The sequence below is a fragment of the Solanum verrucosum genome, unplaced genomic scaffold, assembly GCF_900185275.1.
Source record: "Solanum verrucosum unplaced genomic scaffold, falcon-dt-bn FXZP01000144.1, whole genome shotgun sequence".
In the NCBI taxonomy this organism is placed as follows: domain Eukaryota; kingdom Viridiplantae; phylum Streptophyta; class Magnoliopsida; order Solanales; family Solanaceae; genus Solanum; species Solanum verrucosum.
Window position 1 is genome coordinate 1,336,898 of NW_026020773.1, and position 25,991 is coordinate 1,362,888.

At 32.8% G+C, this 25,991-nt stretch overlaps 2 protein-coding genes and 3 non-coding genes across 6 annotated transcripts; all 5 read left to right on the forward strand.

Moving 5' to 3' along the window:
* The first annotated feature begins 720 nt into the window (after positions 1–720).
* LOC125812982 (sodium/hydrogen exchanger 2-like) lies at positions 721–9,669 on the forward strand. 2 transcript variants are annotated; one of them, XM_049492462.1, is made up of 15 exons: positions 721–769; positions 1,771–1,959; positions 2,886–3,004; positions 3,996–4,093; positions 4,914–4,973; positions 5,617–5,663; positions 5,764–5,958; positions 6,573–6,619; positions 7,587–7,653; positions 7,761–7,861; positions 7,972–8,073; positions 8,175–8,313; positions 8,398–8,460; positions 8,760–8,843; positions 9,258–9,669. In XM_049492462.1, the coding sequence occupies exons 2-15, from the start codon at positions 1,789–1,791 to the stop codon at positions 9,567–9,569; spliced, it is 1,605 nt and encodes a 534-aa protein (XP_049348419.1). In that variant the 5' UTR covers positions 721–769; positions 1,771–1,788; the 3' UTR covers positions 9,570–9,669. The 2 variants fall into 2 exon arrangements, with proteins under 2 accessions (XP_049348419.1, XP_049348418.1); XM_049492461.1 differs by lacking the exon at positions 721–769 and adding an exon at positions 825–862.
* Positions 9,670–10,036: 367 nt separating this feature from the next.
* Positions 10,037–10,108, forward strand: TRNAP-UGG (transfer RNA proline (anticodon UGG)). The gene has a single exon. It is a non-coding gene; the product is annotated as a tRNA-Pro (tRNA).
* A 1,323-nt stretch (positions 10,109–11,431) lies between these two features.
* Positions 11,432–11,503, forward strand: TRNAP-UGG (transfer RNA proline (anticodon UGG)). Its single transcript has one exon. It is a non-coding gene; the product is annotated as a tRNA-Pro (tRNA).
* Positions 11,504–17,328: 5,825 nt separating this feature from the next.
* On the forward strand, positions 17,329–17,400 carry TRNAP-UGG (transfer RNA proline (anticodon UGG)). The gene has a single exon. It is a non-coding gene; the product is annotated as a tRNA-Pro (tRNA).
* Positions 17,401–17,971: 571 nt separating this feature from the next.
* LOC125813030 (uncharacterized) lies at positions 17,972–25,408 on the forward strand. Its single transcript, XM_049492522.1, has 10 exons — positions 17,972–18,064; positions 19,863–19,963; positions 20,365–20,702; positions 21,408–22,940; positions 23,058–23,335; positions 23,428–23,697; positions 23,825–23,905; positions 24,094–24,190; positions 24,270–24,336; positions 25,113–25,408. Exons 3-10 carry the CDS (start codon positions 20,399–20,401, stop codon positions 25,156–25,158), a joined length of 2,676 nt encoding a protein of 891 aa, XP_049348479.1. The 5' UTR covers positions 17,972–18,064; positions 19,863–19,963; positions 20,365–20,398; the 3' UTR covers positions 25,159–25,408.
* The last annotated feature ends 583 nt before the right edge of the window (positions 25,409–25,991 follow it).

The following is a 25,991-nucleotide window of genomic DNA, read 5'->3' on the forward strand; positions in this document are numbered from 1 at the left end:
TGACCTATTTTCCTTTTTAGTTTGTTTAAAAAAGAATGACCTCTTTTTTTTTTGGTAACATTTTAATTTCAACTTTCCACGTGGCATGTTTAAAGCCACAAGATTGAAGGGCAATTTAGTACATTTGACATAACTTTAATTTAGGACCACAAGATTCAAAAGTCTTATTTATTTTTTAAAACTTTGTGCCAAGTCAAACTAGCTCACTACTCTTTGTGAAACGGAGGGAGTAATAACTTGACCAAATTCTTCTGCACTGACCAAATCTTTTGCTTTCCTACCTATTCACTTTCACCATAAGCACTAGTCATGTCACAACTCATGTGAAATACACTCAAATCGATTATAAATCAGTTATAAATAAAATTTAGCAAAATTTTAAATGTATTGTTATTTTAAGAACAACAATTAACTAGTAGTTAATTTTAAATCTTATTTCCTCAACTTTTTTATTTTGATTTCACAATATCTAGAATCAATTTAAAATGTTAAATTCCATTTTTATCCGAATCCTCTATTTAACGAAGCAAATAATAAATTTTGGACTTTCACAAGTGTAACAAAGTTGGACACATATTTTTGGTTACTTAAAAGAGTTATAAAAAGTATATAAAACATCCTTTTCCAACTTTGCTTCTAATTCTATTTTTTTCATTCGTACCTTCCTCCTTAAGCAAAAAAAAAAATTAAAAAAATTCAGTCTTTGTTCTTAATTGTCTTCATACAATTAAAATTTTGCCTAAACTGCAGATTTTCAGCAAATTAAAAGGTAAAAGTTTTTATTACTTCACTTTTTTTTTTTAAACTTTTTTTCATTCATTTAGTTGTGATTTTGCTTCTGCATTTGCTCTGCAAATTGAAGGTAATTTTATGAGTATTTCTGTTCTGTTATGAAAGGATTATTTATTTTTAGTCCATTTAGAAAAGAATGTATTTTTTAGGGGCAACTATTTTATTTCATCTTTTCGTATAGTATGTTTAAGATTACAAAGTTAACAAATATTTTGGTGAATTCTACGTATCTTTAGTTTAAGAACATATAAATATAATCAAATTGAAACAAAGGAAGTATTTTAAAAGTATTCGTATATAATCTAGACAAGGTGGGAGTGGCGGTGGTGGAGATGGGCGAAGATCACGTGTGTTGGAGGGTGGGGAGGATATAGAATATATTCAATGTGTAATGTCATTTGTAGAAGTTGTATTTTGCACCCATGGGTTAAAAAAAGAGGATTTTTTTTTACTGTTAATTGTCATTTGTTGTTTCATATTATGTCATGTGATTAGAGACAGAGTCAGGATTTGAAGTATATGAATTTTAACGTCATGATTTGAAGTGTATGGGTTTTGAACTTGGAACCGAACCCATAGCTCGTATTAGTTACATAGTTGTGGTGATGTCAGGAATGTACACTTGTTTGTATCTATTGTGTGTTTAGTCCACTTAGATGAAGGATTGTAGTTGAATGAAACAGTACGCGGAGTATCCGCTGGCGCCCTTTCCAGGCACTTACTGAACCTGCTGACACTTGTGAAAAGTGAAAATGCAAAAGCGGCGGCCTTCTTGTTCAAACTTAGTATAAATGTTTTGTTTTGAAATAGTATGTGTATATTTGTATCTTGGTTCAAGTTTTATGCACTGATGATGTAAAAATTGTTTACACTATCAAGTCATTTAACTCTTGGTACTTGATTAAAGTTGGTTTCTTTTAATTGGAAATATGCATTCGAAACAGGCAGAGGGAGCTGATTGTTGTGTTTCTTGACCAGTTGTGGCTAGTTGCGATTATGGGGTTGTATGCTGTGGCGAGATTGGGGGTGAGTATATTGTCGAATGATGATCAGGTTTCTGTGGATTCCATAACTCTGTTTGTGGCTCTTCTTTGTGGATGCATTGTGATTGGTCATCTTCTTGAAGAGAGTCGTTGGATTAATGATTCCATCACCGCTCTGGTTATTGTGAGTCTTTTTTCCTATACTGAATCAATGTTGTATGTATGCACATATATAAAGGACACTGCATGTACGAGCTAGAAGAGGGATGCCCTTTAAGATTTGAATTCTGCACCTAAGTGGCCTAGAGTAAAGTTGTAACCACAAGACTGCAATTTTAGCTCGAGCACACACATATAAAACATAATGTTACCTCATCTACGAGCTAGAAGAGGGTTGCGCTTAGTAAGATTAGAATTCTGCACCTAAGTGGCGTTGAGTAAAGTTATAACCACAAGACTGCAATTTTAGCCCGAGCACACACATATAAAGCATAATTTACCTCATCTATGAGCTAGAAGAGGGATGTGCTTAGTAAGATTTGAATTCTGCACCTAAGTGGTGTTGAGTAAGGTTATAACCACTAGGCTGCAATATTATCCCGAGCACACACATATACATGCATAATGTTACCTCATGTACAAGCTATAAGAAGGAGTGCCCTTAGTAAGATTTAAATTTTGCACCTAAGTGGCGCCAAGTAAAGTTTTAATCACAGTACTGCAATTTAGCTTGAGAAAACACATATACATGCATAATGTTACCCCTTATACGAGCTAGAAGAAGGAAAACCCTTAGTAAGATTTGAACTTTGCACCCAAGTGGCGTGAAGTTGTAACCAATAGGCTGCAATTTTAGTCCATGCACACATTACATGCATAATGTTACCTCCTTGTACGAACTAGAAGAGGAATGCCCTTAGTAAGATTTGAACTCTACGCCTAAGTGGTGTAGAATAAAGTTGTAACCGCTAGACCACAACTTTAGTCTGTGTAGACGCATATACGTTCATGAATGATGATATTTTTGTGAATTTTCTTCAACACATTTTTATAGTGGACTATGCTTTTGGATTTTGCTGCAATGGACGATCTTTGTTGTTCTCGTGGCAGGGTTTATGTACAGGAGGCATCATTTTGTTAACTACTAAAGGAAAGAGCTCTCATCTCTTAGAATTTGACGAACAACTCTTCTTCATTTATGTTCTGCCACCCATCATATTTAATGCTGGGTAAGTTGTTTTCTTCTTGCCTTTATAGTGACATGTCAATTTTAATGGGGTTGCCACAGTTATTTGAGTTCGTTTATTGCATTGTTGCATATTACAAGTTTTGTTCTCCCTAATCTGAATATGGAAGAGAAAGAACATTTAGACTAAGGTGTTTAGCCCAAAAAAGGTACAGTTGAATACTTGAATTTATACGCGAGGTCTAAGGACACATGGATTGAGTTGACGAAAGTATAAGACTAGAATGCTATAAACTGTTGAATCAGTATGAACAAGACAAAGAAAATAACAAAATGAAGCATTTCAGTTTAGAAAATGTGAAGAGCCTGAATTCCAGATCTTCTAGCTATCACCAGATATCTTGACTTTATTGGTAATTCCTTATAACAAAGGAGCTTAGTATCTTGACAAAATAGAAGTAAGATGATAGTATAAGACTTGTGTCATGATCAGAATCTCATCATTACTAACAGAAGATACATGCAGTATTTATAGCTGAACGTCCAAGGACAAGACTTACGAAATACACCCCTTCTAATAAAACCTATTAATTTCTCATCAATTATCATAAAGCAACGGTTAGTGATTCCATAATGGCTATATTCTTGATCCTGTTCTAACCGGTTGCCGAGTAATATTCAATCTCATGTTTTCGGAGCTAGATGGACCTTACGGATGTGGCACTGATCACTTGTCCAGATCCTGTATAAAGAAGACTGCTTCCACCAAGCACACTTAGAAAAGATGCCATGCGTATCATCTACTGATCATGTCCTAATTCCTATGCGTTCCTTTTGCCACGTTTCACTTCCTGATTGGTCCGAGTCTAGAGCCTGATTTTTACCGTATACTGTATACATAAGGATTGTCCACATTAACGCCTGCTGTTGTTATTGATAACTGACAATTAGACAGAAAACAAAAAAGAAAAGAGCTGCAAGTTTTTTAGATGTTAAATTCTATGAGACTGACTTCAGCATTTGCACCTCATCAGTTTTCAGGTGAAAAAGAAGCAGTTTTTTAGGAATTTTATGACCATTATGTTGTTTGGTGCCGTCGGAACATTGATATCTTTCAGCATCATATCACTTGGTAGGCCATACTTTCTCAGTCCTCTTCAGTCAACTTAAGAAAGTAAATACCTTGTGTAAAGGGAGCTGGAGCGAGGTTCTTTTTCGCTTGTTCCGATGTTAAATGAGCTGAAGTTGAACTCTCATATTAACATTTTTACTTTATTAATGGTTGTAGTGATCTTGGAGGGGGAGTTGGTCTTAGGCTAGAGTTAGTTGAAATCTGAATCAATTAAAGAAGATGTGAATTAGCATTTGAATGACATGTCCTTAACTCCGTATGACAGCATCTAGTAGAGCAACTTAAAGAAGTAGGTAAGAATTTCTATGTTTACCTTATCCAAATTTCTTCTCAAGAACATTGTCCTTACGTCACAAATATTCACATTTCTTTAAAATGCTTTAACACAGTGTTAGAATGCAATTTTGCACATTTACAGACTTAAATGATTTTGAATGTGCTTGTAACTTGTAAAACACCTCCAGTTCTTTATTTGAAAGGCACATTCATGTAGGTGCTTTACTCAAGCTGTTATGACTTATGATCAAGGATAGTGTATTTGTCGTTCTCAAAAGAACAAAAAGAAAGAAGAAGATCAAGGTTACAGTATTTGCATATTCCAAATGTCTTGTCCTTTCTTCTACTGCATACAGCAAAATGGTTTCTTAATAGTTAAATTCTTCACCGTGTAGAAGCCAAAAATAATTTACTAGTTATCAGGTTTTACCAATGGTTCATTTTCGTCCTTCCTCCTTGAGAATTTCACTAGTTGTTGATTTTGTTTTTAGTTTTTACATGGGATATCTCTCTTGGTCGCCCTAACTTGAAAATTTTGTTTTAGGCGCAAAGGAGTTATTGGGAAAGCTTGATATTGGCTTTCTGGAGCTACGAGATTATCTCGGTACTAGTCTTTCCTCTTCTTTCGATTGCAGTTGATGTTTCAGGTTATCACTTGTAGATGTTATACTTTTGGTTGTTACAACAGGGCCTCATTTGCTTAAGAGTAAGCAAAGGAGAAAAAATGACTAATATGAGGGTTAGGAACAAAATATTGTGTTTTATGTATATATATATTGGTTGTAGTATCTCATTAACACAAGGAAAGCTTCTATGCAGTAGTAAAAAAGTTTCAAAAGATATTTTAAACTATGAGTTTGACTTCCACCTGTAATTTCTTAGTGTTTTCTTGGATCCCTTATCTCTCGCCGGGTCTCCACCTCTGCCACCGTGGTACCATAACCTTGTGAGAGTATTTTCTTAGTTTGGATTTGAGTGCGTAAGAACTATGTTACTCGGACTCTTCAAAAATGTCAACATGTGCATGTTTGGATCCTCCAAAAGTAATGCCTTTTTGGAGGATTCGACACAGGTGTGACAACATTTTTGAAGAGTCCGAGCAACATAACCTAAGAAGTAATCGTCATATAATAATTTGATTTAATGATATGGATAAAATTTAAGCTCAGTCTTTCTGCGGATGGCATTTTTCTGTAAATTGATTTTGACCTCTTATCTTCTGATAATTTCAAATACTTTTTTCGTAGCGATTGGAGCAATTTTTTCAGCAACAGACTCTGTTTGCACCTTGCAGGTATGGATTTCCTCCAAATGTTGCGGCTGTACTGTGGTAAAATGGATAATTATTGAGTTAGCAACTTGTGTAAACTGAATGTTATGAGTTTAATTCTCAGGTGCTTAATCAGGACGAGACGCCTCGACTCTATAGTCTAGTCTTTGGGGAAGGGGTGGTAAATGATGCAACATCTGTGGTGCTCTTTAATGCGATCCAGAAGTTGGACCTCTCCCACATCAACTCAAGGGCTGCTTTAGTGTTCGCTGGAAATTTTCTCTACCTGTTTCTTGCAAGCACTTTCCTTGGAGTTTTGGTGAGTAGCTCACTTTCTTGCTTTATGTTTTACGCGCATTTGCCAATCCTTTCTACGTTTGTCCTCTATTTTCTCACCGACAAGCTAATAAGACACGGGTCCCTCTTCAGCAGACTTTCCCTTTTTCTCATCAGGCCACAGGGTACTAACAGCCGTTTCATACTGTTGTTGTTTGCCATCCATGAGAACACCGCTTACTATCCGATTTGCATGTGTTAAGCATACCGCAATGTTCAACCTGTGCCAAGATCAAATTCTCCATAAGATTTATAGTTGCATTACCTAGGGCTTCCTTATTCGCTCGGCTCCACTATCTTGTGGAAATGGATCCCATTTCTCTTTTCAGTGATGCCAAAACAGCTGACATTATTTGACTTGTATTAACCTTCTTTTTTTTTGGTTGTATAAGAATTTGTATTCATTGGCATGACATCTACTATTTCCTCTGTAATGCCTTTGTATTTTCCTGTTTGAGCAAGTCTGAAAATTTCTGATCTCTTAAGCAATGATGTTAGAACTAGGTAATTTTTTTTCTGTTTTTTTCCAGCTCCCTCGTTTGATCAGATTATGCTAACCATCTATCATTATTTACGACATCTTGCTCTTGAATGCAGATTGGATTGCTAAGTGCGTACCTAATAAAAAAGATATATCTTGGCAGGTAAGCCTGTCTTTATTCCATTTTTCTTTCTTATAGTTGTAATTTATTAATTAGTTTACTATTATATGTCTTTCGTTTCGTGTCCAATTATTAATTAATCTGATTTTCTTCAAGGCGCAAGTTTTTGGCTTACCGGTCAAGACAAGAAAAAGTGATTACAGAGCTAGGAAAATTCCCACTTATTGAATGTCATAAGCTACTATAGGAGTTTTTTTCTTGACATACTGGCCCTTGACAGCAAAGCCTTTTTCTAATTATTGTTGTTTTTCCTACTGCTCCTGCAGTTTCTTGTCCTTCAATTCATGTTACTATCTGTTGATTCCTTGTACCTTGATTATCGTATTGTTTTTGTTGAAGTACTGTTCTGTTACTACTTGTTGCTTTTGTTATTATCAGTTGTTTCTTGTACTTTTGTTACTCCTTTTTTCTGGACTGTTTTTTTCATGAGTTGAGGGTCTATCGGAAACAACCTTTCTATCACTGAGGTAGGGGTAAGGTCTGTGCATATTCTATCCTCCCCAGACCCCACTTTGTAGGACTACACTGGGTATATTGTTGCTGTTATTGTTTTTCCTACTATAAATTAAACTGAGTTTAATCAGTGATATCCGTGAAGTTTAATTCCTGAAAGCTTCTCTTTGCTTTAAAATTTTTACATTTTTTTCTGATAATGCCAATATTATTTGTAGTCACTGTGAGATAGTTGGTTTCCTAGTTCCTAATAAAAATTGAGATATTAGTTACCATTCTGACACAGGGGACTAACTATTCAAGGTAGTGAGTCTCGTCGAGGAATCTTGATTCGATGTAGTAATACTGAGTTTGGACCTATTATAAATATGATTTAGGAAAAGACTTTTAAAGAGGATTTTGGATGTTAAGAATCTGTGTTCCTTGGGTATCAACGTGTATATATCTATATGTATTTGGCATTTGTAACTCTAAAAGCCGTCCATTCCACTTGTAGGCACTCAACTGATCGTGAAGTTGCTCTCATGATTCTCATGGCTTACCTTTCATACGTGATGGCAGAAGTAAGTTTCTGTACAATTGAATAGCTGTACAGATGTTAAAACTTGTTACCTCTACGTGATGTAGTTTGTGTAATTATTGATTGTGATCATTTGTCCCTGCCTTTCAGCTGTTTGACTTAAGTGGAATTCTTACAGTATTTATCTGTGGTATTGTCATGTCACACTATACCTGGCATAATGTGACTGTTAATTCTAAAGTGACAACAAGGTATGCTTACTCAAAAATCACTTATTCCGAACGTCTTTATCCTTCTTAAGGAACTTCTCAAAGAAGTTATGTACGTGTTTCTTAGTTTAACTAATTTTATTTTTTCACAGACATGCTTTTGCAACACTGTCATTTATTGCGGAGATTTTCATTTTCCTTTATGTTGGTATGGATGCCTTAGATATTGAGAAATGGAGATTCGTTAAAGACAGGTAAGATGTCATATCCATTTCATAAATTGTGTCTCTGAGTTCCATTTATTGGCCTTTTTAATCTAATTTAATTCTCATTTTGTGGATTTTCCATTTCATAGTCCTGGAAAATCTGTTGGGATAAGCGCTGCTTTGCTTGGCCTGGTTCTGGTTGGAAGGGCATGTTTCGTGTTCCCGTTGTCTCTGTTATCCAATTGCTTGAAGCGATCTGAGCATGACAAGTTTGGTCTCAAACAACAGGTTATATCTCATTTGTTGTCCTAGTCCCTTGCAGCCGGTGTTGCTAAATCTTACCGGAATAATAATAAATCATCAACTTCACAGGTTACAATATGGTGGGCTGGTTTAATGCGAGGATCTGTTTCCATGGCATTGGCTTATAACCAGGTCGATTCTTTGAACTTATCAGCTCTTCTTCTAAAATGTGTATGGCGCATGTGTCCTTTGGGGACAATCCGATAAAATTGGAATTTTCAGTACGTTACAGTTTGTTTTTTGTTTACCCGAAATAAGTGAGGGTAGGATACGGAAAACTCAAAACGTATCTTGTTAGTTAAATATATTAGTGCAAATCTCTGCTGCAATGCGCTCTTTTACTCCTTTCTCACTAAAGGCTTTTTCAGAAAGAATGTATTTGTATTTTAAAAGTGACATCGCGTTTATTGAAGTGTGATTCCTGCGTGCAGTTTACAAGGTTTGGCCACACCCAACAGCCAGGAAATGCAGTTATGATCACCAGCACAATTACAATAGTCCTCTTCAGTACAGTGGTAACTTCGTCTTTCCTTTCTCCAGCTCTTTTTTTTTAATGTATATATACTATATGTTGAATCCCCTTGATTTTTTCGTGTGTTTACCTTTTTATATTTTGACGTTCGTTTGTGAAAATCTTGGATCCGTCATTGCTAGCCCTTACCCCAAAATGAGATGAAACAATAGTCCTCACATATATAAAAATTTGTATGCATTCATTGGAAGATAAGAAAATTCTCAAGTCGACATTCTTCATTTACAACAACAACAACACTTCAGTCTTAAACAAGTTGGTGTCAGCTATATGAATCATCACTGACCATGTTACTCCATATAAACTCATCTCGACCATAGTAAAACTAAGAAGTAGGTAGAAGTTATAGTGAGTTAACTTTGATTGAGCTAAATCTAATTGTTTTGATCCCTTTTAGGTGTTTGGGTTGATAACCAAACCTCTTGTAAGGTTCTTGTTGCCTTCATCACAAGGTTTCAACAACCTGATCTCTTCTGAACAATCGTTTGCACGCCCACTTCTCACTAACGGGCAAGAAGTCGAAGTTGAGATGGGAAATGTTGATCCCTTACGACCATCTAGTTTGAGCATTCTACTGAAGGAACCCTCTCACACTATTCATAACCATTGGAGAAGGTTCGATGATGCTTTTATGCGACCCCTATTTGGAGGCAGGGGATTCGTGCCCGATGCACCTGAGTTGTCAAAGGGAGGATGTGATCAATATTGACAGTGTAAAAGCAGCAGAGTTTCTTCAATTTGCTGTTAAACTTACTGACTTCAGTGTAAAGTTCTTTAACTATGATCAAGGGCGGAGCTAAGGGGACGAAAGGGGGATTCGTCCAAGTCTTCTTGGTTAGAAATTTACATTGTATATACAATGTCGAAACTGGTTATTATGTATATCTTTTTACTACTTTATATTTTGAATTTCCCTTGGTGAAAACTCTGGCTCTGTCACTGAGTTCCATGATATCGTAGATAGTCATCCAATAGTGAACTGAATTCCTAATTATATGCTTGTATAGTTGTATATAGCATAATATTTGGTGTGATTTTATGATTTGTAACATGTATCATTGACTAACACAATTTTTACTTTCATTAGCATTTTTTTTTCTCATTGTATCTTTGTTATTAGTCAAACTAAACACAGAATATAATTTATTTAATACTTTGTCGGATGAGAATCATTGTGGGCGTTTGGTCTAGTGGTATGATTCTCGCTTTGGGTGCGAGAGGTCCCGAGTTCGATTCTCGGAACGCCCCCAATTTTTAATCATCATTTTTTGGTGCTTCGAATTAGCTCGTCGCGATGAAATCCGTTGAACTTGTTTTATACGATAGTAAATTTAAATTTAACAAGTTAGATCATATGATTTTATTTCTCAATCATTCTTACTTGCTTCTTTCACCCTTATTGGTTGAGAATAAGTTACATCGAGATACTATAGGGTCATTATACTCATGATGAAACTTCTTGAAGATACAGTAAATCAAAGAGGAAATGACACAAAATACAACAACCTCCTATTATTCTATGAGCTTTTAAGTAAACATTTGGCAGTCTTTTAAAAATTATAAGGAGTTGTTTGATAAAGGTAAATTATATATGTATTAAATTATGCATAAGTAATATCATGTTTGATAGTTGATTAGAAGGTAAATTATCTTTAAAGTGCAAATCTCACATTTGTCAGATGTTTAACCATGTTTTATTGTGAAATCTGAAAAAAAATAAAAAATGATTTTCAATGTAAAAATGATAAAGAGCATTTGAAAATTGGAAAAAAATGATTTTTTTTTTTTTTTATGATAATGCTTCCTTGATATCTAACAAAATCACGAGATTTTATTTCAATTTCCATATTACCGTTTAATATATGCAACAAAGTAAAGTTTTTTTTTTTTGTTTTTTTAATAATGGTAGAGACTATATGCTACTTCCTAGCTCCATTAACGCTATAAAAAGGGACAGCTATAAAAATGCATTGAGGAATGACGATCATTCATAAGGCATAAAACGCATGCCTCAAATGCGATTTATGAGAAAAATTTAAAATTTTTAAAGATATACCGTCCAACAGGTAACATAGAATATTAGGTTATTTATTCCAATATATAATATTATACTTAAGTAAATTCATATTATTTTATTAGATTACGTATAATTTTTCTTGATATAAAATCATACCAAACACATCCCTTATACATATTTAATTGATTTCTTAATATATGTTTTGAAGATATAATGAAGTAAAAATATGCTCCCTCTAAAGGTGCAAATAGAAGGAAAAGTAATAAGCATACCGAGTGTGAACTCATAAATGGGATTTGGGATAGGTGGGGTGTACACTACCCTTACCCCTACATTAAGGAAGATAAATATGTTGTTTCTGATAAGATCCCTGACTCGAAAAAAACACTTGTTAAATGAAATTTCTTTGAAAATGTGAGGAAACATCACTTAAAGATAGAATGTATTTCATTACCATTTTTTATATTGTACAACTTGCTACTTGCTACTATAGTCATACTAAATACAATATTATTGTTTTACATATATACTATCTACAATTGAAGAGCAAATGTGGGCGTTTGGTCTAGTGGTATGATTCTCGCTTTGGGTGCGAGAGGTCCCGAGTTCGGTTCTCGGAACGCCCCCAATTTTTAATCATCATTTTTGGTGCTTCAAATTAACTCGTTTCGACGAAATCCATTGAACTTGTTTTTTACAATAGTAAATTTGAATTTTAACAAGTTAAATTAAATGATTGTATTTCTCAATCTTTCTTACTTGCTTTCTTTCACCCTTATTTGTTAAGAATAAATTACATCGAGATACTATAGGATCATTATACTCATTATGAAACTTCTTGAGAGGAAATGACACAAAATACAACAACCTCCTATTATTGTATGAGCTTTTAAGTAAACATTTTGGTAGTCTTTTAAAAACTATAAGTTAGTTGTTTGGTAGCTTATTTAAAGGTGAGTTATGTATCTGTATTAAATTATGCATAAGTAATACTACGTTTGATAGCTGATTAGAAGGTAAATTATTCTTGTGTAAGATTAATATGGTGTTTGGTTTGTAACTGGAAACTTGTATAATTAATACATGTATAAATTATGACGAAATTTATGTATTATTTTATACATGATAGAGGGTAGAGTAGTTGATATATGATAAACCCTTTGGGGTGGCTTGGTGGTTTGGGCTTGGGACTTGCATTTTGGAGGTCTCAAGTTCGAAACTCCTTGCCGTGAAAGCTAAGAGTTTGCCTTTTGGGTGTTAGCAAGGGTAACTTATTTCCTATCTATCTACCATTCGTCTACCAAACGGCCCCTGTATGCATAACTAATTCATACATTATTATATAAAATAATACATAGATTCCCTTAAAATTATTCCATGCATTATTATAACTATGGCTACAATTCCTTTTTTTATTTTATTTTTTCTTTCCTTTTTCTTTTGTAGTTCTTCAACCGCATTGTTACAACAATGTCTAATGTAGTTCAAAATGAGGTCCGAAAAAAATAAAATGTAAGCATATTTTATCTTTACCTCATTGGTGGAGAGGTTGTTTAACTTCGCTTTTATTCCAAGGCAAAAAGGCCAACTAGAAGAAACTGACAAATTATCTTTAAAGTGTAAATCTCACAACTTTATCCTATCCGAGTTTTTTGATGGAATTATTTGTTAGATGTTTGACCATGTTTTATTGTGAAATTTGAAAAAATAAAAAAATTCAAAGTAAAAATGATAAGAGTATTTGAAAATTGGAAAAAATGAATATTTTTTTTAATGCTAATGCTTCCTTGATATCTAACAAAATCACAAGATTTTATGTCAATTTCTATATTGCCGTTTAATATATGCAACAAAGTAAAGTTTATTATTATTATTATTATTATTATTATTATTATTATTATTATTATTATTATTATATATGCTACTTCCTAGTTCCATTAACGCTATAAAAAGGGACAAAAATAAAAATGCATTGGGGATCATTGACAAGGTATAAAACACATCACATCAGTCAATTTATGAACAAAATTTGAAAAATTTAAAGATAAACAGTCCAACAGGCAACATAGAATATTAGGTTATCTATTCCAAATTTCCAATACATAATATTATACTTAGGTAAATTCATATTATTTACTCTCCCTCCGTCGAAAGAAGGCCCTCATCTTTGAGTTAAGACTCAAAGTCATCCTTGAGTTTTCACATGGAGCACTTATAGTCCTCCATGTTTGCAATATTGGTGCACTTTCGATCCTCCCCTAAACTTTTGCCTATTTTTTAACATTTATTTTAGTTCATAATTTTATGTAAGGAATGTCCCATCGTCTTTTTATATATTTAGTAGAAATAATAACTCTATGTGAGAGAAGGTGAGAAGAAGAATACCTTGTTATGTTCAGTATAAAAATTACTACAGCTAAACTAAGAAAAATTTAACATATGACATTGCAAGAAAAAAAAAATATGTACTATTGCACACGAAATCATCGTGATGAACCTCTCGACTTAACCTGCAATACGATTTCTACTAAATAAAACAATGTGTTTTTCTTCTCACAATCTCTCACATGGAGTTATTATTTCTACTAATTATATAAAATGACGATTAAACATTCCATGGATAAATTATGAATAAAATCAATGTTAAAAAATAGGTAAAATTTTGGAGGAGGACCAAAAGTGCACCAATATTGCAAACATGAGGGACTATTAGTGTTCCATCTGAAAACTCAAGGATGACTTTGAGTCTTAACCCAAAGATGAAGGACTATTTTGGGCCTTCTCTCCCCTATGTCCTTAATTACTTGTCCACTTTTCATTTTTTAGTTGTCCCTAATTACTTGTCCATTATGACAAATCAAGAAATAACAAATTTTTTTTACCTATTATACCCTCAATTAATTACTTTTGAAAAATGTAGAGCTACCCCGGTATGCATAACTAATTCATATATTATCTATATTACCTTAAAAGCATGAACTCCTCACTTGAATGTTATATTACTATAATATCCCTAACTTAGGTTGTAACTTTTCTGATGAGTTGTGACTTTTTTCAAAGGGTTGTGATTTTTCGATGAGTTGTGACTTTTTCAAAGAGTTGTGGTTTTTTCAATAAGTTGTGACTTTTTCAAAGGGTTGTGACTTCTCTAAAACGTCATGACTTTTCAGATAAGACACAAAAAACACTTGTTCATATTACCCTTTGTTGACTATAAATAGAGGGGATCCCTCTCATTTTTCAACCACAATTTTTTTTAATATTCGGCTATTCTTCTTGCATTTTAATTTTTTTTGTCTGATTTATTGTCGTTGAGTGAGTTCGAAGTTTAGCTGAGTATAAGATACCACTATTCTGATGAAGTTAGTCGTTCTATCCTAAGAAGGTATATTTCTTAACCTCGAGTGCTTGAGGAAAATAATTCTAATGATATAATCATTATTTTTTCGCTTAGTATATACATTAGTATGTAATGTTCCAATATATGAAGTTAACATGATGTAGTCTAAATTGATTTGCTTTTGTTTATAATTTCTCTTGCGATGTAGATATATGCTTCTGAATATCTTATTCCAAATTTATTAAACTTCTCAAGAGTTGATGCTCAAGACAAAAGAATGACTTTATTCATAAATGTTTCTTATGTGATTTAGATTGTCAAGAAGTTTGCATCAAAATAGTTATTACTATATAAACATTGTCCTTTAGTTTTACGAATTTACTATTTCTTAATATTTTAGTATTTTCGACAAAGAAAAGTTCATAACTTGTAATAACGCGAGTTGAAGTTTGTATTAGTTTAATTTTTATTATATATTTAATAGCTAATTTTTCTAAGATAATATTTTCATTAATGCAAATCTATCTATATAATATATTTGGTGGTATTTATATATGTCACGAATGTATTATCAAGTTAACAAGATCTTCTAACTTCAAATATATTATTTTAAAATGTTCCGAGTTCTTTTTTTAAAAAAAAAAACTCACAACAAATGTGAAAATATATGAATCATTTAAAATTTATCATTAAAAAAATAAATTTTATATTCATTAATATGAAATAAACATTTTCATTTTGTTTCTACACTAAATTAAAATCTAATAACTACAAAAAAAAAAATAGTAACATTAATTAAAATACCTATTTATTTATGTAAGTATACAATCTATTAGAAATTCATTTACTGCACATTAATTCTTTAATTATAACATTATAAATTCTCTTATTACTAATTATTGTAAACATTATTCACACTCTTTTACATTATTTAGTTATAATATTATGAATTCTCATAATTATTATATTAATTATTTCTATCTTTCATCTTTCCTTAATAACTTTTGACCAATAATTTTTAATATTATTATACTGCCCATATATATGTGATAACACGATGTTGTTATTTTCCTTGAAAGAATCATGCTTGGTTGAATAAATTTAAAATTGTTTATAAGTATATGAACTATATCTTTGTTGGGTGTAAGATAAACATGTTATTATATATATGATTTCACTGATATAATATATTCTTTAATTTTTACTTTTAGTTTTTCAGGTAAAAAAAAAGGGAATTTTTCTTAGTTAACTAGGGACAGTCAAATAACCATCTTTGATTTATGTACACAATCAATTGAGAAGTCAAATGTGAGAGCCCAAACAAGAACGTCATCTATTGTGTTATAACTTATAAAATAAAAATTAATATACAAAACTAGTTCTAAAAAATAAAATGTAGTTGTTCTCCATATGTTCATATGATGTCTAAACAGATCAATGTGGAATACACGTGCAAAGCAAATCTGGTTAGATGACTAGAAAAATACACAACAAATATCGTCTATAAGGTAATATTAGTGAGATACAACTAATCACATAATTGAACCTCATCAAATTGAAATAAATATATACATTATTGCTTTTAACTCGCGTGAATAAAAGATATATATGACGATCCACATTGAACATTCACAAAAGAATCTACCATATTATTTTGTGCAAAACTCATGTATTCAAATCTTCGCTTAAATTTTCTGAATTGATAATCACGTACAACGCACGTGGCGAAAAACTAGTTATATAAAATAATACATAGATTTCCTTATAATTATTCAATTCCATGCATTATTATAACTATGGCTTCAATTCCTTTTTTTCATTTTTTTTTTCTTTTCCTTTACCTTTTGTAGTTCTTCAACCGCATTGTTACAACAACATGTCTAATGTAGTTCAAAATGAGGTTCGAAAAAAATAAAATGCACGCATATTTTATTTTTACCTCATAGGTGGAGAGATTGTTTAACTTCACTTCTAATCCAAGGTAAAGACGCCACCTAGAAGGAACTGACGACCAAATTATCTTTAAATTACAAATCTCACAACTTTATCTTATCAAAGTTTTTTGGTGGAATTATTTGTCATATATTTGACCATGTTTTATTGTGAAATTTGAAAAAAAAAAGTTTTATTTTCAAAGTAAAAATGATATGAGTATTTGAAAATTGGAAAAATGAATATTTTTATAATAGTAGAGAATATATGCTACTTCCTAGTTCCACTAACGGTATAAAAAGGGACAAAAACAAAAATGCATTGGGGATCATTGACAAGGGTATAAAACGCATTAGACACGCGCGATTTATGAACAAAATTTGAAAATTTTAAAGATATACCGTCCAACAGGCAACATAGAATATTAGGTTATGTATTCCAATATATAATAGTGTACTTAGGCAAATTCATATTATTTTACTCCTTCTGTCCTTAATTACTTGTTTATTTTTGCTTTTTTTAGTTGTCCCTAATTACTTGTCCATTTTTACAAATCAAGAAAGGACAATTTTTTTTTACATATTATATCCTCAATTATTTACTTTGAAAAATGTAAAAGTTCTTGAAAATCTTAAGTTTTTAATTCATCTAATTCATAATTAATAGGGGTAAAATGGTAAACTCACTATATCATTGTATTCTTAATAGGTGTGTCAATTTAAAAGTGGACAAATAATTAGGGACAGAGGAAATACTAGATTACATATATATATATATATATCATACCAAACACATCCCTTATACATATTTAATCAATTTCTTAATATATGTTTTGAAGATATAATGAAGTAAAAATATGCTACCTCTATAGGTGCATATAGAAGGAAAAGTAATAAGCACACCGAGTGTGAACTCATAAATGGAATTTGGGATATGTGGGTGTACACAACCCTTACCCCTACATTAAGGAAGATAGAGGTGTTGTTTCTAATAAGATCCCCGACTCGAAAAAAACTCATTAAATGAAATTTCTTTGAAAATGTGAGGAAACATCACTTGAAGATAGAATGTATTTCATTACCATTTTTTATATTATACAACTTGCTAGTTTCTACTATAGTCAAATTAAATACATAATTATTTCTATATATAAATTGTCTACTCTCTAAGAGCCAATGTGGGCGTTTGGTCTAGTGGTATGATTCTCGCTTTGGGTGCGAGAGGTCCCGAGTTCGATTCTCGGAACGCCCCAATATTGCTTTTGTTGTCATTTCCCATTAATTTTTACGGAACGCAATCAAATTTTTTTTTATCGGAATTTCTTTATATATTTTAAGTATAACTTATTGTGATTTATGATACTTTTAATAATAGTTTTTACATATATAAATTTTATTTTTCACAAAAAACTTAAAGCTTGTTACCTTAACAAGTCTTGTGAAATAACTTCGATTAAAAAAAAAAAGATGTTAAGAGACCTATCAAGAAGAAAATGCCGCAATGGAATAAGCGAGATTAGATCTTCCCTCAAACCAATAAAAAAAAAAAGGTTGCCTTTTTGTATTACTCCTTTTTTTCAATTATAGGACAAAAAGAGGAAGACAACTGAAAAAAGTTTAAATTTCAAAATTAATTAATTCGCTCCATATTATTTTTTTCATGCCTTAATTTTTAATCAAATTTATTACATGTATACATATATAGTAAAATAAATAAATATTATGTACTATTTCCCTCCAAAAAGTTGCCGCTTTACTTTTTGCCTTATCCATTTCTCCTCGAAAAAAACCCATATTTCGCCATTAACAAAAACTCAACAGTTCTACAGTCTAGACTGTATCGGCGATTCCATAATCCTCAAGTGGAATCCATATCAATGATTCCAACTGGTTTTCTGTAATCGCGTTTTATTCAGGTGATTAATTCTCGCTTCTATTTAACTATATATATCGCGAAACTGTCAATTACTGCCCTTTAATTTCTTCAATGGATTGTGTTTTTTATTAGGCATGATTTTGTTGTTGTTGATGATGATGATGATCGTGAACAGAGAAGGAGAATTAGGATTTAGAATTTATGAGTTCTAAAATTCTAGGATAGTGATAACTGATATTGGGTATTAGTTAGTGAGTAAGTTCTAAGTTTAATTTTGTATATATTTAGTAATTATATAATATGATTACAGGTTTTGAACTAAAATTATTAGGTTGCGCTGAACCTGTACGTTAGGCTTCTAGCTCTGCCCTTAAATTCATGATGAAGATAAATGTCTTCTGGTGAAATAGTTAAGAGTTTTAAGATGATCGAATGTGTATATGTTTGTGTGTTTGGTATTTCTGTTGTTGATTTTGTAGGAGAGGTTAATAAAATTAGATTTTGGTTGAGGTTGATCGAAACATATTGCTCCTTGAATGTACATTTCTGTTTGTGTGTTTGCTATTTTTGTTGTTGATTTTGTAGGAAAAATTAACAAAATTAGATTTTGGTTGAGGTTGATCAAACACATTATTCCTTGAATGAACATTGTATTGTTTTGGGCATACAATGATTATTTAGTAATATGTGGATTCGAGATTATTAATTGATTGTGACACATTTGCTTCTGATTATCGTGATGTTGTTGTTGATGACGATCGTGAATTCATGATGAAGACAATGTCTCTTAGTAAAACAGTTGAAATTTCAATAGGATTGTATATGTTTGTGTATTTGCTATTTATGTGGTTGATTTTACAGGAAAATTATCAAAATTAGATTTTGGTTGAGGTTGATCAAAACACATTGCTCCTTGAATGAACATTTTTGTTTGTGTATTTGCTATTTTTGTTGTTGATTTTGCAGGAAAAATTAACAAAATTAGATTTTGGTTGAGGTTGATCAAAACACATTACTCCTTGAATGAACATTTTTGTTTGTGTGTTTGCTATTTTTGTTGTTGATTTTGCAGGAAAAATTAACAAAATTAGATTTTGGTTGAGGTTGATCAAACACATTACTCCTTGAATGAACATTGCTCTGTTTTGGGCATACAATGATTGCTCAGTAATATGTGGATTCGAGATTATTAATTGATTGTGACACATTTGCTTCTGATTATCCTGATGTTGTTGTTGACGACGATCGTGAATTCATGATGAAGATACATGTCTCCTAGTAAAACAGTTGAAATTTCAATATGATTGTATATGTTTGTGTATTTGCTATTTCTGTGGTTGATTTTACAGGAAAATTATCAAAATTAGATTTTGGTTGAGGTTCATCAAAACACATTGCTCCTTGAATGAACATTTTTCTTTGTGTATGTGTTATTTTTGTTGTTGATTTTGCAGGAAGAATTAGCAAAATTAGATTTTGGTTGAGGTTGATTGAAACACATTGTTCATTGAATGTACATTTTTGTTTGTGTGTTTGCTATTTTTGTTGTTGATTTTGCAGGATGAGATAATAAAATTAGATTGAGGTTGAGGTTGATCAAACACATTGCTGCTTGAATGAACTTCTAATTTTTTTCGGGGGCATACCATGATTATTCAATAATATGGGGATTCAAGATTATTCATTGCTTGTGATGGATTTGTCTTCTGATTATCCTGGTGTTGTTGCTGCTGATGATCATGTTGGAAATAAAGTCTCCTAGTAAAATAGTTGAAATTTCAACTTGATAGTATGTGTATATGTTTGTGTATTTACTAATTCTGCTGTTGATTTTGCAGGAAAAGTTAACAAAGTTAGATTTTGGTTGAGGTTGGTCAAAGACATTGCTCCTTGAATGACAGGCAAGGGATTTCAAATGGGTTGGCCATGAGCTGTTAAGGTATTAATTCTCTCTAGATTATTAATTTAACTGCAAATTACGAAGTCTGTGACTAAGGTTAAGGTGAGGAATTATGGATATATTCCTCAAATCTCTGTCTTTGCTTGTTCTCACAGCCCACTCACTCCCTATAAAAAAAACAAGTAGATTCAGGTAGTGTATGCTAATTAAAGAAGCAACGATAAACTCAATCTCAATTTTTTGATTGTTGCAGTCGGTTATATGAGTTCTATACATTTAACATACAATCTGCTTGATTTAGGTCATTTCATCAAAGAAAACTGTACATGGTTTTGTGATGAGAGAGCAAAATGGAATGCAATGATTAGTGAGTATATAGCCTACTCCAACTTGCTTGGTGTTGATGGGTAGTTGTTGTTGTTTTTGTATTTTGTTATCAGAGAGCAAGCTAAAAACGAACAGAATCAGAGTAGAATGGAAGCTGAGAATGCATATACACTTCCCTTTTATGATACTTTCAACATTGAGAGTCCTTTAATTGGAATGGACAACCTTGATTTTCCTACAATGAGCTTGGATGTCCCTGATTGTGCTGAAAATGAGGTCTCTCATATCGCAAATGAATGTGAGGAAGAGGTTGTCCTTGACAGTGATGATGAAAGAATGCATGGTACTGAAGTGGCAAGTGTCTCAAAGTTGAGATCTTCTGATGATACAAGGTATAAACAGCAGCTGGATAAGTGGAAACCCTCACCAGTTTCTAAACAAACCTATGTGGGTAAGCATTTGTTTTACAAGCATGACCTTTCACTCAATATCATTCTTATAATCATCAAACTGATGATATATGATTTTATGCTCATTTACCCATTTGTAATCCTACTGAAGCTCTGAATCTAAAAACTTTCTAGCTCAAAGTACTCCTGACTGCACTAGCTAAATACTCTAGAAGCTGTAACATTTTGAAGGAGGATAACTTGTTGTATAGATTTATGTGCATCAATGCCATTGGAAATGTTGTTTTTGGGATGTGTAAATTGCGAATGGACTCATATTTTTTTGTTGAATAGCACACTCTCTGATTTATCATTCCTCACCTATGACTGAATACCATCTTTAGTCTCACAATTATGGAAGATAACCATTTGTGTTTTTAGATCAAAAGCAAGAAGTGTGTAGAAACTAGGAAGCCTTTATGACAGAAGTTAATAAACTAATGACTTGTCAGTGATATACGGCATAGTTCAATTTTCAGCTTGACTTGAGTAAAAATATCTGAAGCGTAGGCGTTGAAGTTGATCAATAGCTATCAACATAATCATGACTTAACTATTTCTACATCTATTGGGAAAAGCCCTCTTAATCCAAATCTTTATAGCTTCCTTGATCTTCATAGCATCTTTCAATGTGCATTTCATGAATTCTTTTCAATTGTGTATCTCCTATTTTTTTGCACCTTGAATCTTGTCTATATTTTTATTAGGATGTCTACGGAGGTCAAATAATCTATTTAAGTTTTTGGATTCAGCCAGAAGCACCACAGATTTTGAGAAAACTGATCAACAGAAACAGTGTTCTGAGATTAATGGCAGACTATCTCTACAAATAGATAAGAGCAGTGTTAATACAAAACCAAGAGTTGAAGAGGATTGGTGTCAGGCTGCTGAATTAACCAAGGATGAAGTCTACAAAGGAAATGTGGAAACGGAAGGCTCAACTGTTTATGGTGTGAATGGAGATAAAGATTTTCCACTTCATTCTTGTAAAATAGAACTCCCCAAGTTAAACAAAACTGAATCTCAAGTATCTGGAGAGCTGTCAGAAGCTAATGCTCTGGACTTCATTGACCACTACCTATCAGTTTACAATGAAGATGCACTCAATGAAGTCAAAGCTAGAGGAGTGAATAAGATTGTATCACCTCCATTTTTCAGCCGTGTGGGACCTCAAAAATTGGCATGCAGAATGAATGTTCAAAATGCAGTAAAAAACTCCGGGGTTTTTGACTGGCCTGAGAGGCAAAGTGATAGTGCAAATGGTTCTTTTTCAAGACACCGAAAGATATTGACCTATCACAGAAAGAATTACGGACTGAAGAAACAAAAAGTATCTTGTATCCAATCCAGTAAGGAGCCAATGGAAAGTATGACAGATTTAAATAAGGCGGAACCAAAGTTTCTCCCGGAAGCTCACATGAATGTTGGGTCCAACTTCCTGAGGAAGTCGGATGAGCAATTTGATATGGGGACATTTGAGCAACACGTTGATTATGACGGAAATCAATCAAATGGATTAGAGACATATGATGTTGGCCTTGATACTCAACTGGCTGCTGAAGCTATGGAAACTCTACTACACGCCCCTCCTTTGAAAAGTGATGTGCTTTGGGCCTCTCCTGTTACAAAAACCAGCCTAGTTAAAGAAGGGAAATATCCTGAGATCGCTATCTCAAGAGAGTTTAACATTGATGATAGTTCACCAGAACCTACTTTATGTAGCTCAGCTGAAGTAGAGTTGTCTTCTGTTGTTCATAGAACTAGGCATCAAGTGTCTTTAAATTTGAGGAGCTTGGAGAGCCCAACAACCAATTCCAACACAGAGTTTAATTTTCCAAAGAAAAGAAGGAAGCAACATGAGCTTGGAGAGTTAAATGATAATTTGTTCAAAGTGGCTGTTGTAAGAGGGAAAGTTTCCAAAGCAAGTACTAACACATCAAGGAAAGCTAGAAAAGTTAGCATGAATAATCAAGGAGAAATTTTCCAAAGTGTAGCAGCCACATTGAGTCAAGTGAAATTGGAAAATTGGGTCTCTAAGGGGAAAAGGACACATAAAGGGGTGCGACGGCTTTCTAATGGATCAAGCAATCTCTATCCTCTACTGATGCCTGCTGATCAGGGAAATGACTTAAAGTTTCCAGATTTGAATCATAAGGCAGAGAGAAGATGCCAACCCGTGGAATTTAAAAGACAGAATCAGTCTTTAGAAAAGACCCAGTCAGGACTCTCGTCAATTCTGATTGCAAATAAACCTTATTCCTCAATTTGTAAATATTCAGTCACCAGTCAGAAGATGATACCCATGGACTTCAAAAGAGTTGAATCTACTGAGTCTGCCAAATTAAATGAAATGACCTCCATATCCACTAATCTTTTGACAAAAGAGATGAAATCTGACGTATTTTCAAATGGAATCTCAGATCCATCATACTGTCTTAATGATCACAAGAAAGGCAAGCAACACATGAGAAGTCTCTCCAGATCACCCCTTTCTCAAGAGCTTTTTAGATTAGGCTATGCAGAGCAATTACCTGATTTTCTGCCTAGAGGTTCACGACGACGAAAAGGTGCAGGTGACATTTGTGTCTTGTTCAGCCAGGGCTTGGATAGCAAATTAATCAAGCAGCAGAAAAAGGTACTGTTCCCCATTATCTGAGATATCTTCGACTTTAAATTGAACAAGTTTGGACAATGATTTATGGTTTTCCTAATTTCCCTTGAATGCAGATTTTGTCAAGACTTGGATTTATCTCCACGTCAAATTGTTCTGATGCCACACACTTCGTCACTGACAGCTTTGTAAGAACTAGGAATATGCTAGAAGCCATTGCCTATGGAAAACCAATTGTAACACATTTGTGGCTTGAGAGCTGTGGAAGAGCAAGCTGTTTTGTTGATGAGAAAAGTTATATCTTAAGAGATGCCAAAAAGGAAAAGGAACTCAGTTTTAGTATGCCTGCTTCACTTGCTCATGCTAGAAAGCATCCCCTTCTAGAGGTATGTGTGTATAATTGTGTAACCATCTGATCTAAAAGCTTAAGTTGCTTGAGAGAGTACACTTTTAGTTACTTATACAGGAATATTCAGCCTATCATAAAGTTCATTTTTTCATCTGAATTAACAGGGTCGAAGAGTCATTATTACTCCAAATGCAAAACCTAATAGAGATACCCTTCTAACCTTGGTCAAGGCAGTGCGTGGTGAGGTACACAACCATGACATTGATTTGACTTTTTTGATGCAGTTTTAGTTTCTACTCTTGACGTGTGACTGATGTGCACTGCGAAAAAATCAACCAAGTTTGTAAATTGCTGTTTTAAATGTATTATTGAAAATATTAATAACAAATTTATTTCAGTTAAGGATCTTTCTTTTCCTTTTTGATCTTATCAGGTGGTGGACGAATCTAATAGTAAAATCACTTGTGATGATCTATTAATTCTTTCCTGCGAAGAAGATTACAAAGCATGCATTCCATATCTGGAAAGGGGTATGATTTCAGTTCTTTCTTTTTGCCCTTCTGGCAATTGCTTTCTTGTGACTAATAGCAACAAGTATCACTATTGTAGGAACTCTTGTTTATAGTTCGGAGCTCTTGCTTAATGGGATTGTTATCCAGAAACTGGAGTACAATAGGTATGTATTTCTAAAAGAAAACGACATTGTCCATCTGTTCTCTCTTTAATGTCAAAATTACCAGTGTTTGGTGTTCTTCAATTATGGGAAGCAAATAAATATTTTGCATAACCAGGTGATTTTGCTAAATCCTATTCATTTGTGACTAAAATTTTGCCCTTTTAACATATGTGCATGAAATGCAACTTGCCTTATGTTTGTTAAGTGGCTGAAATGTCTGAATTCTTAGTGTTGAGCAAGTGATCATGTCATGAAATTTTTGTGAAAATTTACACAAATATGATACTTCGTGGCTGATGTTTAAGTAATCTTTGCAAAAATGGCCCCGGTGCTACAACACAAGCATGTCCTACAATTTGATAAGACCTATGAACAATTTAACAAAATAGGAGAATGAAGATTGTACTAAAGTTATGACGCCCTTATCCTACAATCTGATAAGAAGTGTGATCTTTATTGTTCGGGCATGAAATGATCCTATTTCTGTGAATCACCCTACTTTTGTTTTCTATTGAAAGTGATTCTGAACTTTCTAATTTGCACTAGCAACACCAATGCAAAAAGATTGTTATATCACTAAATTTGGAATCAATAAATTTTAAACTAAGCCACCCACTTAATTTTAGCATGTACCAACCTATAGTTAAAGTGATTGTACATTTGGACGCTGTTGCTCTAGGATCATTTTGAGTCACCTGCTTTTTATTTGCCTTTTTGTACCATCTATATGAGAAAGCCTAACTAGCTGACTAACATTAATGTTGTTTCAAGTACAGGCATCAGCTTTTCACAAAGTTTCATGACGAAAACTGTAAAGAATGAAAATCTGTCCAGCTTTTTCACGAAGAAAGCTTCGTGCCCAACTGCTTGTGTATCGATTAAAAAACGCTACTAGTCCAAGTAACAGATGATGATATCCTTGTGTTACCAGATACTCGAAGTTTTAGCTGGACAGAGGTATTGTATCATATTGGTATAGTAACTAAGTTTTCATAGTTTGTCCAGAAAAGGTTGTCTGTTATCTATTCCCATGTAAATTCACTTGGTTTGCTAATTTTTGAACAAATGTAAATTCTCAATGTTCTTTTCTGTTTTGGATTTGTTTAGAAAACAACTATGGAAATATTTTACTAAGGAAAATGACCCAACTCAAAACATCTCAGAATAAAGAAGATATACACTAAAACCTCACTAAATTAATATAGGTGGATCATAAAATATTATTTTATAGAGATATTATTTAATCAATAATTAATATTTATTAATTTAAAGAGTGTTTCGATACTACAAAATTCGTTCGGGATGAAATCTCAGAGATTTTAAATGAACCCACTTGTGAAAAAATCATTCATGAACTTGATGTCATGATTAATGATCTCAGTTATTGCAATAAAATGGATGTTAATAACCCGTTGGATGGGTAAAAATGATACATGTTTAGGGGTTCAAAACTTAGAAAAAATTGTGGATACCATTGAAAAAATAATGTTGATGATAAAGTTGAAAATGATACAATCGTAAGGAAACACTTATATTAAAACTCTTTATAATTTTATGGTGCAGATTTAAAAGACAACACCAAAACCTTTGGATGCAATAAGAAAAGTTATTAATGAGCTTCAACTATATTTAAATTTTAATAAAAAACAGAACAC